At 37.2% G+C, this 15,930-nt stretch overlaps 1 protein-coding gene across 2 annotated transcripts; it reads left to right on the plus strand.

Annotated features, from left to right (window-relative positions):
- The first annotated feature begins 248 nt into the window (after positions 1–248).
- Positions 249–15,846, plus strand: wu:fc38h03 (acetylcholinesterase collagenic tail peptide). Of its 2 annotated transcripts, XM_051137312.1 has the most exons (18): positions 249–408; positions 525–631; positions 1,919–2,025; positions 2,112–2,225; positions 2,316–2,360; positions 2,450–2,476; positions 3,399–3,470; positions 3,726–3,788; positions 3,949–3,975; positions 4,070–4,114; positions 7,423–7,458; positions 7,581–7,661; positions 8,861–8,957; positions 9,079–9,212; positions 9,844–9,963; positions 10,049–10,175; positions 12,577–12,679; positions 15,170–15,846. In XM_051137312.1, exons 2-18 carry the CDS (start codon positions 529–531, stop codon positions 15,237–15,239), a joined length of 1,371 nt encoding a protein of 456 aa, XP_050993269.1. In that variant the 5' UTR covers positions 249–408; positions 525–528; the 3' UTR covers positions 15,240–15,846. The 2 variants fall into 2 exon arrangements, with proteins under 2 accessions (XP_050993269.1, XP_050993270.1); XM_051137313.1 differs by lacking the exons at positions 249–408; positions 525–631 and having other exon boundaries at positions 1,927–2,025; positions 3,399–3,474.
- Positions 15,847–15,930: the final 84 nt, after the last annotated feature.

The following is a 15,930-nucleotide window of genomic DNA, read 5'->3' on the forward strand; positions in this document are numbered from 1 at the left end:
TTTGAACTGTATAGACAAAAAACATTGTGCTAACAAGTTTACTAATTCACAAATCAAGTGACATTCTACATAATAAAACTTGGAAATGTTTTCACACTTTGTTTTTTAGGATGTGGCAGTCTTACGACTGACAGATGCCCTATTTATTTATTTGTTTATTTATTTAACAGAGTGGTTCTTATCCCGAATTCTATCTGGTCAGTTTGTTGGCGTGTGGTATTAAGTGTATAGTGGTAGTACGGGGGTCTAATCTTGGCATTGAGGGGCTGGAGAGGGTGGATCAGATGTCAGATCCCTGACTGTAATAGCAGTCGCGCCTGGAGATTCCCACAGACTCCGTGGGAAGCATTCTTACGACTTAATAACACAGCCACATTGACAGACGAGACCGAGACAGCAGAAAATAGGGTGAGAGAGAGAAAGAGAGCGAGAGCGCTGCTGGCATTTCAAACTGGATGGGAGAAGGACTGAGCGCAGGAGGGCGGGCACCGACTCAGATCTGTGTATTTTTGACACTCATATAGGAACATGGCCATGAGCAGGATTGGGATACAGCTGCAGTTTCTGCTGTACTCGGTGTCAGCCTACCTTTCACCGTACAATATGGAAAATATCCTCCCGATTTCTACAGGTATGACAGCGATTGACAGCGCGAACGCGTGTGCGCGCGAGTGAGGGGTTATCAGTTTGTGATCTTGAGAGCCTACGTATGCGTATATGTATATTATATGTAATACATTTTATTAAAAGACAGACAGATAGATTTGTGCAAAATCTGTAAATGTATATGGAAATTCACAATTTATTATAACAAAAAAATGGATTCAGTAAACGTAATAATGTTTCTGAGCCCACTATATGTTTTGGACTACTACATAATCTTGCATTTGTGTATGCATGTTTCGTTTATATGTTAAATCCATATTGTATGCATGTACAGTTTATATGCAGGCATTGATTTGGTTGCACATTGGGACTAAAATTGCTTTATTAAAAATACATAAAATATTGAACAGCTTGTTATCTCTATATTTGCATTGCCTATGCTGTCATGACCTTTATAAAATGTATGGGTATGATAATTTATACAGCTGCTATACGTCCGTACGTGATGAATTCACGTTCTTGAATTCAAAATTTAAAGGTTTTGCATGTTTTATCAGGTGTCATATTGTATAAGTCTAGTTCAGGTGTTACGCTGGATTTAATCCAACTTTTTGTAAGTGTGGGCGTGGCCATTTGTAAATTTAATGGGTTTGCTTTAGGTCTTATCTGCATCCAGCTAGTTTTAGCTGCATAAAACAACTGGTTTTGCTGCTTGATATTACACATGGGTGTGTTTTACAATATTATTTTAATGTATTATCTTAACTATGAACAAACTGGTTTGTAGTGCAAACAGTTGTACTGTTTGCTGCACTTTGTTATTCTGGTTTTCACACCCACCCATTGCTACTCAAAACTAGTCCAAAAGTAGCCCAATTGCATTTTTATGGGTGTCCCCCAGTAAAAATCGCTTTAGGTGGGGGTAAAATACACATTTTTTGGTGGGACTCCCCTGGTACAGTTCGCATTCCAGGAGCTAAATATAATATTATTGGGGTCGCTTCAACCAGTGGACATGAAAAACAATCCACGGCAACAGTCTTAAAGTAGCCCAATTCCAGACTTGTCAACACTGAATGAACTGGAAGTTTCGCCCATAAGCTTACTTCCGCGTCGAAGAAATAAGTGGATAGACTATGTTGTCATTTGTTCATATGTATCCATTTAAGTGTTTTTGTCAGTGATGAAAATGGTATTTTGCTTTATTATAGCTGCTTAACAGCAGTGCTATTTCTCCACTCTTGTCACTAAGATTATTGATTATCCTTAACATCTCCTTGTCACCTGGTTGGTTGTGTGATTTTTTCTTTAGACCGGGATCCAAATGATGTCTTGAAAAGATTTGACCCCTGTTGTCTACTGTCCCCGCCTCCCCCTCCTTTGTTCCCGCCTCCTCCTGGCGTCTGGAAAAGAGAGCCTGTGAGTGACACAATATTAGTATACATAATTCTAGCAGGAGGAAATGACAGCATGTCAATTAATCCACCAGTTATCTGTTTTTCAAGACCATGGCTATTCGTGTTGGGGGGACGAGAGTAAGAGAGGAGGATGAGAAGCAGGTCAAGGAACTCTGTTGCGTGGCAGGACCACCAGGACCTCCTGGACCTGTTGGACCACAGGTAAGGAACAGAAGACATACCGAAGTCTCTTTCCAGACAACTAAGCGAGAAAAAAATACAACTCCTCATATATGAATTCCTTTGTTTTAGGGTCCCAGTGGGATCCCAGGGATGGAGGGACCCAAAGGAGATAAGGTGAGATTTTTAAACATCTGGTTAAGAGGTCTGTTAGATGTTAAGTCTATTATGAAACTGAAGGGATTGTTCTTCTTTTCACTTTTTAGGGTGACATCGGAAGACCAGGGTCAAAGGTCAGATCTTTATCTTTGAACTTCTAATGTATTTATTCATTATTGTGCACCAAATGCATGGACGACTGTAATGATGTAAAGTCAGGGATGGCTTCCAGTCTTCATAGAGCACATGGAGCAGAAGTCTTGGTTCACACGTCTTTTTTATATACTTTCTTTCATATAAAATGGCTCTGTTTATGACAAGGCAGGTTGCATTTTGCAGTCCAGTACGCTGTTTATGACACGCACTCTTGGTGCATGTAATAGTTTTACAGGGTGTCAGGCCATGTGCTGTCCATTGGCTGTGTTCATTGGCTGCAGTCCACTGCAGTTCTGCCCTGTAATATTACTTAGTGCTGAACTCAGACATTAATCTCAGTCCTGCACTGCTGCTCTCAGTCAAAACACACACAACTATTTAAGTGCACTGAACTCTTAAGCACCTCAAGCAAAACGAGAGAAGGAGTTTGAACGTTTTATGTTCCAGTAAAAATATATAAACATTTACCTGTGAAGCACAATTGCATAAAATCCTAACACTTGTTTTCAGAGAGTATATATCTTGTAGGCAAACATCTATAAATTAATTGTCTTTTTATTTTTGTTTATTGTTGCCATTGTTTGTTAGGAATATGTGTAATGTATTTTTATAGTCCAGATAGGGGATAGAGATTCTAGTGTTAAAAGCAAAAGAAAGAGAGCTTTTGAGTAATGAACCTGGAATGCATTCAAAAGCAGAAGGATTAGATAGGCTGATGTATTACAGGAATGAAGAGGCCTGCTGAGAGGCAGGGATGCTGAGTAGGTGCTTTGTCTTTGATTAAAGCTGCTCTGTACACTCAGCACTTAAACCTCGCTGCCAGATCTGACTGGGTTGTGGTTGCGGTGAGCATATAAAAGCATAATAGCACAGAAGTATTTCTTCCCTTTGTTTTTGTAGGGTCGTACTGGGCGTCCGGGTCTGCCTGGGAAACCAGGTGCTCCAGGGCTACCCGGCCCAGAGGGACCTAAGGTGGGTGAGTTTTACCTCTGCACTCCATCTGACCCGTGTAATCCTATTTACAATGACAAGACTCTCTTTTAAGCCTCCTTTAAGTGTCTGGTCTTTATCATTATCGTAAATGACTGTATCAAAGTAGTCGCCAAGTCTGAGATTGAATGTCCCTCATTGACTGATGTCTCTTCCATCAAGAGAAATGGACCCAAATGGCTCTAAAAATAGCTCATTAGGGCCCTTTTGACTGTTTATATACGACCTCATTGGCAGGGAGAGAAAGGAGACCCAGGGCTGATGGGAATGCCTGGATTGAGGGGACCACCTGGACCTAAAGTGAGTCACGTTCTCCAGGTGTAACTGGTGTACAGCTGAAGTAATGGAGTCTCAGTAATGTTGTGCTTTGAGTTTTATTTCATAAATAACATTTAATCGCAACTCTTAGTGAGAAAAGGTAATAGGTAAATAATAATTGTCTTCTTTTCTGTCCAATTAGGGCTTGTCCGGCTATAAGGGTGAGAAGGTACTGTTCAGCTCAGTCTAAATGTTTTTCCCTTAATAAAGTTATGCTGAACTTTAAATTACGTAACTCTCTGTACCTATTGTTATGGTTTCAGGGAGCACGGGGGGATTCTGGACCTGGAGGTCCGAAAGGAGACAAGGTTAGAGACAAAAAAAAAAATTCTGTAATTTATTACTCACCCTCATGTTATTCCAATCCTGTAAGACCTTTGTTTATCTTAAGAGCACAAATGATATATTTGATGAAATCTGAGAGCTTTCTGACCCTGCATAGACAGCAACACAACTGCCACATTCAAGGTAGTAAGGACATCGATAAAATAGTCCATAGCTGCATTTCCATTGCCCTTCAAATTGCGCAAATTGAAATTGCTAATCAAAAATACGCCCAATGCAAAAACTCCCATATATCGCAAAAAAGCTTTATTTTACACTTGCATGAGGTTTATCATGCAATTCGAAAAAGGAATATTTCCCAAAACTGCAACTGAAACAGTTTTTTCGCCACTAGGTGTTGAAAAATGACTGTTAAAAATGTATTTGTCATTGAATCTTTCATTCAAGATATTCGTTCAAAACACTGATTCATCCAGTGATGAAACAAGTGAAGTATTTATGAATGAGTAACTGAATAGTTAATTCAAAAAACTTTTTCCCAATTTTAATATTAAAAATTGATGTGTTAAATATATTTTAAATATATATTTTTTTTTAATAATTAATTCAAATTAATTAAACACTTTTAAATAGACTAGTAATAACATTTTGTTACACATTATTTGATTTGGTTCAGAATCATGAGAGAATCGTGATCTCTATTTGAAACAACAACAACAACAAAAAATCATGATTCTCAATTTATCCAGAATCGTGCAGCTCTACTGCACACATCTGCAGTGCTTTACGGCTTGTAACACTGTGGCTTTTACTGCCTGTGTTAATACCAGCCACGCCAAAGTGTTTTAGAAGCTGAAGATAAAGATACACGTCTAAGTCTTCTTTGATTTAAAATAATGGCTAGTGCGGTGGTTGCGATATGCATAAGTGTACCAACATTATTTGTAATGACTTATTGCGAGAAGACAAAATTACGTTTTAGTCACATAACATCGGTTAATGGAAACTGCATCATTTCACGAATGTTTTTCAATGACATTTATAAAATATCGCAAAAGTTTTGCACAAAATCTGTAATGGAAACGCACCTCATGTGACATCAAAAATATCTTAATTTGTGTCAAAGATGAATGACGGTCTTACGGATTTGGAACAACATTAAGGTGAGTATTTAATGTGTATGAACATCTGACAGACATCTGCAAGATTTCAGTTTTACATACATTCTAAATCATAAATATCTTAAAGGAGAAGTCCACTTCCAGAACAACAATTTACAGATAATGTACTCACCCCCCTTGTCATCCAAGATATTCATGCCTTTCTTTCTTCAGTCATAAAGAAATTATGTTTTTTAAGGAAAACATTTCAGGATTTTTCTCCATATATAACGAACTGCTATGGTGCCCCAATTTTGAACTTCCAAAATGCAGTTTAAATGTGGCTTCAAACGATCCCAAATGCGGTTGTAAACGATCCCAACCGATAAAGAAGGGTCTTATCTAGCGAAATGATCAGTTGTTTTAATTAGAAATAATACAATTTATATATTTTTTATTTTTTATTCTTTTTATTCTTTTATATATTTTTATTCTTACTCTGCCTGAACTGTTTTTTTTCCCAGTTCATGACAGTTAGGGTGTGTCAAAAAACTCCCATCTCATGTTCTCCCTTAACTTCAAAATCATCCTATATCGATGTTTTACCTTTTTTGTTACGGGTGTTTGATCTTCTTTGCATGTTCACTTTGCAAAAACTGGGTCGGTACTTCTGCAGCGATGTAGGATGATTTTGAAATGATTTTTGAAGTTGAGGGAGAAAATACGATTGGAGTTTTTCGACATAACCTAACTGTCTTGAACCAGAATACACAGAGTTCAGGGAGAGCGAGACAAGACAAGCATTTGTGTTTAAAAGTATTTAAATTGTATTTTTTTAAATGAAAATAACCGATTGTTTTGTTAGATAAGACCCTTCTTCCTCAGCTGGGATCGTTTACAACCACATTTGGAATTGTTTGAAGCCGCATTTAAACTGCATTTTGGAAGTTCAAAATCGGGGCACCATATCAGTCCATTATATGAAGAAAAATGCAGAAATGTTTTCCTCAAAAAACATAAATTCTTTACGACTGAAAAAAAAGACATGAACATCTTGGATGACAAGGGGGTGAGTACATTATATTATATCTTTGTTTTGGAAGTGGACTTCTCCTTTAAAGACATCTAATGGACATATGTTTGACATCTGATAGGTAACGTCCTACAGATGTATTGCAGATGAGCAAACACTCTAAAAAATACGTCTTACAGATATAAATGCAGACGTATCCTATACTTATGCAAATGGGAGAAACTGCAACGCGCAATATGGCAAAATAGCCCCATCTTGTAGATAAAAGAGCAGCGGCTGTTAGAAGCACCGGTTCCCATAGAAGCCGAAGGCTGGACCGACCAATGGGCATGTGCAGTCATAAGCGCGTTGTGGCTGCGCATGCGCATTGGCTGGTCTAGCCTGGAAAATATGCTTTTTAAATGCTATTTGAGCATAAGAAACAACATTCACAGGGCAGTTCTTCTCAGATTTTGTTGCTCATTTGAAATATGTAATTTAATTGCAAGTTCAGTGAGCAGTTTTTGAGATTTCAGGATTCCCCTATTCATTTAAATAGGACTTGGTCTTGTATGAGCTTCCTAGAGGCATCGCAAATATGGCCGCCGAGTGAACAGACTTTCCTTGAAAGGGACTTTGATAGACGTCTTCATGATGTATGTGTGCTATGAGGGCTTAGCCAAACATGCTAACAACCACCTACCCAGAACAGACCTGTAACTCAACAGCAACATGCTGCAATATTTGCAACACACAAAGCAACCACACAGAACCCCCAGCAACACAATAGCAAGTAAAATTCTATTTTGTGTTCTAAAATATTTTGAACATATTAGCAACACACTAAAACACATGTGGTATCAACCAATGATTTGCTAGCAATCACCTGAAATATCCTAGAAGCAAAACTGCAACATGCTAAAACACTTAGAAACCATGCTGAACACCCTAGCAACCAAACAGAAATGTGCTAAAACACACATGACACAAACACCCAGACCTAGTAATGCAATAGAAACACCAGTAACTACCCAAAAGGCACTAGCAACCAAATAGTTAACCAAATAGTCACACAGACAACCACATATCAACCATACAGAACACCCTAGTAACCAAATAGCTCTGTAAACATACTAAAACACATCACAATGTGAATAAGTACAAATTAAATGTAAGTACTCACTCATATTCACTTGTGTATCTGGTCTGCTCTCTTTAGGGAGCTAATGGGCTGCCTGGGATGCTGGGACAGAAGGTATGATGTGACCTTTTAACCATTAAAATAAATCTCATGCATGTAATGCTAACATGTTTTGGATGTCACTGATCTGACTCGCTCCTTCTCCCTGAACCTCCCCCTCCTCGTCACTCCCCCAGGGTGAAATGGGACCCAAGGGTGAGCTTGGCGTCCCAGGAAAACGTGGCCCTACAGGACGACCAGGCAAGAGAGGCAAACAGGTGAGGACATGCAGCATTCTACCCTACATCAGAGCTCCAGTCTGTTTTGATATTGAGACCTTGACTCTTTGAGTGATGATAAGGGAGTGGATTATTGGCGGAAGAAGCAGCGAGCATATTTAAAACCCACATACTCACACGGTTAACCTGTCCCGCCCAGTCAGGGGGTCAGTCTGTGGCTGTGTGTGTCATTTCGTAAGTAACCTGAGGAGCTGAAAATCTCACCGTGCTGGTAGCTGGATTTGGACCAGCAGGGCCTCTGATGTTGGATCCAGCCCTGCTGCTCATGTTTCCAAGCTCTTGTATTACACTGCGGGTAGGCACTTCCTGGGAATGTCTTAACTAACTGCTGGGAAATACCAGGACTTTTACCGTAGGCTGCACCCATCATAGATTCCTACTATCAATCAGCCCTGCTGTGACACATACACATTTAAGGTTCCTTAGATCACTGCACAGGCCTCAGACTTGAATGTCATTTTAACACCTGCAACTAGCTTGATGCATTGACTTTGTGTGTGCTCGGAATATATATATATATATATATACACACACACAGTTGAAGTCAAAAGTTTATGTACACCGAACAACGGGCAGTTTAATTGTTCAGGACAAACAAGGGACACATGAACAACTATCACTAAACAAACAAACAAACCAAAAAAAACAGCTGTGGATCATTCAGGTAACAACACAATATTAAGAATCAAGTGTATGTAAACTTTCGAAAAGGGTCATTTTTATAAATTCAACTATTATTTTTTTTTTCTTGTGGCCTATATGTAAACATCTTTATTTAAAATATATTTTTCAGGTCAGTACTAAATAAAAAATAACATGCATTTTGTATGGTAAAATACTTAACATTTTGCAGATTCTGCAAGATGTAAACTTTTGACTTCAACTGTAAATGCAGCCTTGGTGAGCATAAGAGACTTAAAACAATATTATCAACCCCAAACTTTTAAAAAGTACTGTAAATGTATATATAGTAGTCAACATTTGAAGTGAATCAAAAAAGTTATTCAAAGTTGTCCTAAGACAAGAACGGGTATTGTTTTCGTTTTAGGACAGCTTTGATGAAAAGTTTTGATCCACTTCAAATGCTGACTACTGTATATACACTGGATATGTTTTTTTTTTTTTTTGTGTCTATTTGTCAATGGGTTTAGCTCAATTATTTATGCATTCTGTCATAGGGGTCTGATGGAGAGAGAGGTTTTCCAGGGCCAGTGGGTCCTATTGGTCCACCTGGACCCAGGGGCCACCCGGGACCTCCTGGGATCCCTGCATCAGGTGAGATAACATATGCACATAGTTTATTTCTGAATCACCTTTGAGGATGCCTCTAAATCCAAAAAAGTGATGTCTGATGAAATCTATTTGTTTTTGTTTATTGGTTTCTCATGATGGACAGGGCTTTTTGTAGTTGGAGAAAAAGGTGAGAAGGGATTGCCCGGCCCTCCCGGCGTCTGCGACTGCAGCTTCCCTTCTCTCAGTCCAGCCAGTGCCCCATTACAACACCGTAACAAATATGACAAAGTTCCAGCGGTAAGCCACACACACTCTTAAATGATGTTTTTTACGCCAAGGACTTACTATTTATTTCTGTTGTTTATATACGGATATATATATGTAATGTGAACATTACTTCTGTAATGTGAGGTGAAAAGTATTCAGTAGGAAATCTGATTGTATGCATTTGGAGGTGGGCACTATATACCAGAATGAAGCATGACTACGTTAGTTAGCTAAAAGTTAAATCATAAATAGCTGAGGTCAATTAATGTTGAGGTCAATTACTTTCACTAAGCCTAAATCACACAGAACACATTTTTCCATTCCACTGGATTACTTTTCCTTTGTTTTTCCGTGTGAACACATTGTCGTCTTTTTTCAGTGTGACGCACATGTTGAATATTTTAAAAACATATCTCAAGACCTTGCATTTTTTTACCTATTGCACTGCCCGCTAGGATATTATTTAGCCTCCCAATTGAGTTGTTTTCATTATGGGGTTTCAGTATCATTCTGGGTAACCTGATATATACACATTGTTCCCATTCAACAAGCCAAATTTGACATAAGATCAAATTGAATTTGCCTGTTTATAATGGAATCAATACGGCTGTTTGTTCAGTCTTTATATCTGCTTCTTGATCAGTTTGTGTTTCCTGGTCAGATATTTGTTGTGAGCAGTGAGGAAGAGCTAAAAGGTCTTCACGAAGATAACGCACTCGCCTTCAGGAAGGATCAGAGGTCTCTTTACTTCAAAGACAAAAATGGATGGGAGCCCATTCAGGTACAGGATAGTTTTGAATACACTGCTATGAAACATGCAGCCATGCTAGGATTTAGGGAACAGGAGCATGTTGTTTCTATTTTAGCTGATGCCGCTCCAGGCGACCGAGAGGATGAGGGATGGGAATGGATTCTGCGGTGACGGAAAGGTGCAGGAACTCAACGGGGAAGAATGTGACGACGGAAACAAGGTTGTTACGGATGACTGCGTAGGTGAGTCACATGATCCCAGAAACAACCACATGTAGCTAAAATAAACATACGTAAATGCTTAAACATAAAATTAAGGGATTAGTTTACTCCTGAATTAAAATTGTCTAATAATATGCTCACCCACGTCATCCAAGATGTTCATGTCTTTTTTCAGTCGAAAAGAAATGAAGGTTTTTGCGGAAAACATTCCAAGATTTTTCTCCATATAGTGGACTTCAATGGGAGCCAACGGGTTGAAGGTCCAAATTGCAGTGAAACTTCAAAGGGCTCTAAACAATCCCAGCTGATGAATAAGGGTCTTATCTTGCAAAACAAAAGGTCATTTTCTAAAAAAAATAAACATTTCTATACTTTTTAACCACAAACGCTCATCTTACACTAGCTCTTACTTATTCACATTGGAAAGGCCACGCATGGTTAGTTCTTCATCTGTGTACTCCGGTTCAAAATGATAGGGTAGGACGAAAAACTTCATCTCATTTTCTCCAACTTTAAAATAGTCCAACATTGTTGTTTTACTTTTTTTTGTAAAGGGTGTTTGACTTAATCTTTGCATGTTCGCTTTGGAAACACTGTACTTCTGACCTACGTCACACGTGAGCTTTCCAACGTAATTACGTAATGCCAAAAACTTTATATATACGAAGACTATGCACTTCTATTACTTATGAATGGGAGAAAATGCAATGCCCAATATGGCAATTAAGCCCTGCCTTCTAAATGTAAGACCCAATCGTTGATTAGTAAAGTCACTGCAGCTGCTGTTAGAAGTTCTGGTTCCTATAGAAACAAGCAGCGTTCGCAAACTTGCACTCATGACTGCACATGCGTATTGCCCGCTCTAGCCTTTGTAAATAAGCCTTTTTTAATGCTATTTAAGCATAAGAAACAATTATGAGGCAGTTGTTGTCAGATTTTATTGGTGATTTCAAATGAAAATGAATGAAATTTAATCGTAAGCTTGGTGAACTGTTTTGGAGAGTTTTATGTTTCCCCATTCAAAGAGATAGGAGATGCACTTGCATACCCAAGAGGCATTTCAAAGATGGGAGCAGAACGCGGAGTGGAGCAGTGTGATTTTGAATGGAGCGAGGAGTGGATTTTTTAAGAGTGGTTTTCACTTGCTCCAAGAGAGCTCCACTACCGCTCCACTACCGCTCCATCACGAGTACAACTCATGCCAACAGCCCGTAATATAACTGCATATTTAGCAAGAACTGACATGTTAAACATAGTCAGTTAGCTTGATATAGATGGATCATTGAGATCAGAAAGAATGTTAAGATTATAATGACAGCAGTATACATGAGCGGGAGGTTTAGGAGAATAGTTTGAGCAATTTGTTTGCTTCTAGATACTAAATATTTTCAGATGAAAGCATGATTTAAAGGTACAACACTTATACATGCAGTTGCTATCTCAATAATGGATTCAGTCAAATGTAATCTTACAGATTCAGCTGTATCTGATTTCGAATGAGCAGAAATCTGTGGGAAATGCAGCGATCTGTAGATCGCTGACAAAAACTAACTATTAAAAACTATTATTTTCATCCTTTACAAACAAAACTTGCACTGAAAAAAGCAGATGATACTTTTTAATGCTGACAACCACGTACTAAGCTTGATAGGAATGTGGTAGGAGAATAGTTTGCACACTAGTGGTCCAATAAGCCACAAAACTTCTCTCCTAGTATTTTATTTTGTTTTATTTTATTGTATTGTATTGTGTGATATTTCAAAACATACTGAAAAACTTTAGCCCCAAAGGCGGTGCGGAGCTCCTGATCAGCTGAGCGAGGAGTGGAGCAGGGAGTGGGAAATGGTGAACCTGGAGCGGAGCTGGAGCAGAGTGATTATTGAATGCTTGAAGTGTGGAGGGGAAATTGTTGCCGCTCCACTCCGCTCGTATAATCTGATGGTCACCGAGTGAAATGACTTGCCTTAAAGGGACTTTGGTAGTGCGTGAAGTCGTGAACGCAGAGCTAGTGCAAGACGAGCATTTGTGGTTAAAAAGTATATAAATTGCTATTGTTTGTTAGAAAATGACTGATTGTTTCACTAGATAAGACCCTTATTGGCTTGTATCGTGTAAAATTCTGGAATGTTTTCCTCAAAAACCTTACTTTTCTTTTTGACTGAAGAAAGACATCAACATCTTGGATGACATAGGTGTGATCAATCATCCGGAAATTTTAATTTTGGAGTGAACTAATCCTTTAATTAGTAGTGTATTTGTCTGGTTTTGACGATTATTTAGATTGGAGAGTTTTATACAGAAAAGCAGCACTCACACTCACACCTTCTTGGCTTAGTCTGTTGTAGTGTTATCAGACCTTCTTTCTCTTCACTCACTCCACCTCTGTCTCTTTCCGGTTATTTATCTCTGTCTCTGTGTGTAGGCTGTAAAAAGGCATACTGTGGTGATGGATATCGTAATGAGGGTGTGGAGGAGTGTGACGGGAAGGACTTTGGCTACCAGACCTGCAAATCATATCTGCCAGGGTATGAACACCACACACACACCCACACACACAGAAACACATTCACCTGCATATGTAGGATTTGGGTAGATTTTTTGGGTAATCAACAGAGATTTTTCTCTTTTTTTATTTACGTAAATTAAGTATTTTGTTTTTAATGGTTTTTATTTTAATGTTTAATTATAATGTATTTAACTGTTGTTTTATTTTAATTTATTTTTAAAAAATGTAAATAATATTTAATCTTTTTGCTTTCACCTAATTTGTATTACATGTACAACGGCACATTAAATTTTTTTTTAAAAATCTAAATTTACAAGATTAAAGTCTAAATGTTTAGAGAACAAAGTCAAAATGTTTCGAGAATACAGTGAAATATAGCCTGCGCATGTAAATGGCCCAGATTGGGAGCACTGGGAGAAGTTATAATGTATGTTATATACATATATGTGGGATTGTTAGCAGAAATCATACCATGTGTTATACTCACAGGGACAGTATGAAATAATATTTCACATCTTTGATTGCGTTCATTAGGCCAATTTGTAGTGCTCCAGCCACCCAATAATAGCAATAAGCTTTGTGCTTTTGGTACTTTTAATATAAAATAAAGTTTTAGCTTTAAAAAACTGTCAGTTTTATAGTGAAATATAAACAATGTGTCTTGCAATAATGTGGTTTTTACACTCTTTAATGTGGCGGGACAGATTAAATTCATATAGATTCATATTAATCAATTAAGTTATACTGATTTCTTTGTGAAAATTCCACCTACTCCGCAAAAACATCTGTGGCCTCCAACACTGAATTCCTCGCATGTATTTAACTAAAAACAACAATAAAACGTTCCAAAGGTTAAAATGGGCTCCAACTCGTTAACATAGTTTATATTGTGAGGTATAAGTGACTATTCACGGTATAATACAGTAAATGATTGGAAAAATATTTAACATCCATTCAATATTTATAGCATGCCAGCCACCCAGTAATCGCAATAAGACTTCAAATTCTGTCAGTTTTATCATGAAATACAAATTATAAATGTGTTTTTCCTCTTTATGTCAAGTTTATAGCACATTAGAAGGAATGAACAGTAGGCTATAGCCTAATGTAATAAAACTAATGTCTCGTTGCAGTCGGAAAGATGAATGATTCACATGCGTTTTATACTGAGGCAAGTACAGCGACCTGCCACGCCACATTAAAGAGTGTGAAAAAAACACATTATTATAATAGACCTATTGTTTGCATTTTGCTATAAAACTAACAGATTTTAAATAACTTTGGAATATCTCCCATTGCTCCCGATTCGGGCTATTTGCATGCACAATAGGCTAGAATATACTCTCAAAATATTATAACTTTAATCTCATAAATGCTACGAATTAATTCTCGTAATTTTGACTTTATTCTCAAATATTTTGACTTTATTCTCAAAACACTTCGACTTCATTCTCGTAATTTGGATTTTATTCTCGAAACATTTTGACTTTATTATCGTAGTTTTGACTTTATTCTCAAAACATTTCGACTTCATTCTCGTAATTTGGATTTTATTCTCAAAACATTTCGACTACATTCTCGTAATTTAGATTTTATTCTCGAAACATTTTGACTTTATTATCGTAGTTTTGACTTTATTCTCAAAACATTTCGACTTCATTCTCGTAATTTGGATTTTATTCTCAAAACATTTCGACTTCATTCTCGTAATTTGGATTTTATTCTCAAAACATTTTGACTTTATTATCGTAGTTTTGACTTTATTCTCAAAACATTTCGACTTCATTCTCGTAATTTGGATTTTATTCTCAAAACATTTTGACTTTATTATCGTAGTTTTGACTTTATTCTCAAAACATTTTGACTTTATTATCGTAGTTTTGACTTTATTCTCAAAACATTTTGACTTTATTATCGTAGTTTTGACTTTATTCTCAAAACATTTCGACTTCATTCTCGTAATTTGGATTTTATTCTCGAAACATTTTGACTTTATTATCGTAGTTTTGACTTTATTCTCAAAACATTTCGACTTCATTCTCGTAATTTGGATTTTATTCTCGAAACATTTTGACTTTATTATCGTAGTTTTGACTTTATTCTCAAAACATTTCGACTTCATTCTTGTAATTTAGATTTTACTCTCGATACAGTTCGACTTTATTCTCGTAAAATTTGACTTTATTGTCAAAACACTGACTTCATTCTTGTAATTTTGAATTTATTCTCATAATTTTGACTTTATTCTCATAATTTTGACTTTATTGTCGAAACATTTTGACTTTATTCACGTAATCTTACTTTTTTTTTTTCATGTGGCACTAAAACACCGTTGTATACATGGTCCACGGTGTAACTATAAAGAAATTAAAAGTACAAGTATTTCTCAATTAATATGAGATAATAACAGCAGTATGCATATTAATTATGTATATCACGTCGCAGAACATGTCAGCACCCAATATGATGCATGTTTAAGGGCTCTCTCCTTATCTTTTTGTTCAAATAGCACCTTCGGGCAGCTCAGGTGCACCGACTCCTGTTTCATTGACTCAACCGGCTGTAAATACAGGACCTGAGGCCTACAAAAGTTACACTTTCACACGGACACACACACACAAATATGAGGGAGAGCCTGCTGAGATCAAAAGCATTTAGCAGATGATCCAAGAGGATTTGGCTGTTCTGTCTCCATCGCCTCCCTCGCACTCATCTAGACACACACAAGATATAAGGTTCAACTCAGCGGGTACGGCACTATTTGCAGTACTGCTTGTTGATGCTAGAATGTTTTTAATGGCAGCTGAGCTGGTGGATGAATGTTTTAGGAAAGGAGCTGTGTAATGAAAGGAATGTATAATATGTTTATATGAAACTTATTTATTTGTTTGGTATTGCAAATGCATGATTAGGTCTGTGCATGTGTGCCATGTTCTTATTCCCAAAAGACTAAGCAGTATTTTGCTGGTATGTGCCTTGTAAAGCATGTATTGTAAAAGGAGGTATTTATTGTATTTATTTATTTTTTTTATTTATTGAACTGAATTTTCATTGAAAAGATGCCTAATAATTCTCTGCTTGATTATTTTTCACAAAAACAAGTATGTCTGGTAATGTTTATTTGGGTTAAGTAATTTATTCAGTCAGAGCAATAAATTGCAAGCATGTCCAGTGGGTGGCACTGTTTCCCAGTGTCTCATATGTGTCCTTCCTCTTAAATCAGAGCTTTAATACAGCATTTCATACTGGCACAGATTTTAAATACAGATA

This window comes from Labeo rohita, chromosome 19, assembly GCF_022985175.1.
Source record: "Labeo rohita strain BAU-BD-2019 chromosome 19, IGBB_LRoh.1.0, whole genome shotgun sequence".
Taxonomy (NCBI): Eukaryota; Metazoa; Chordata; class Actinopteri; order Cypriniformes; family Cyprinidae; genus Labeo; species Labeo rohita.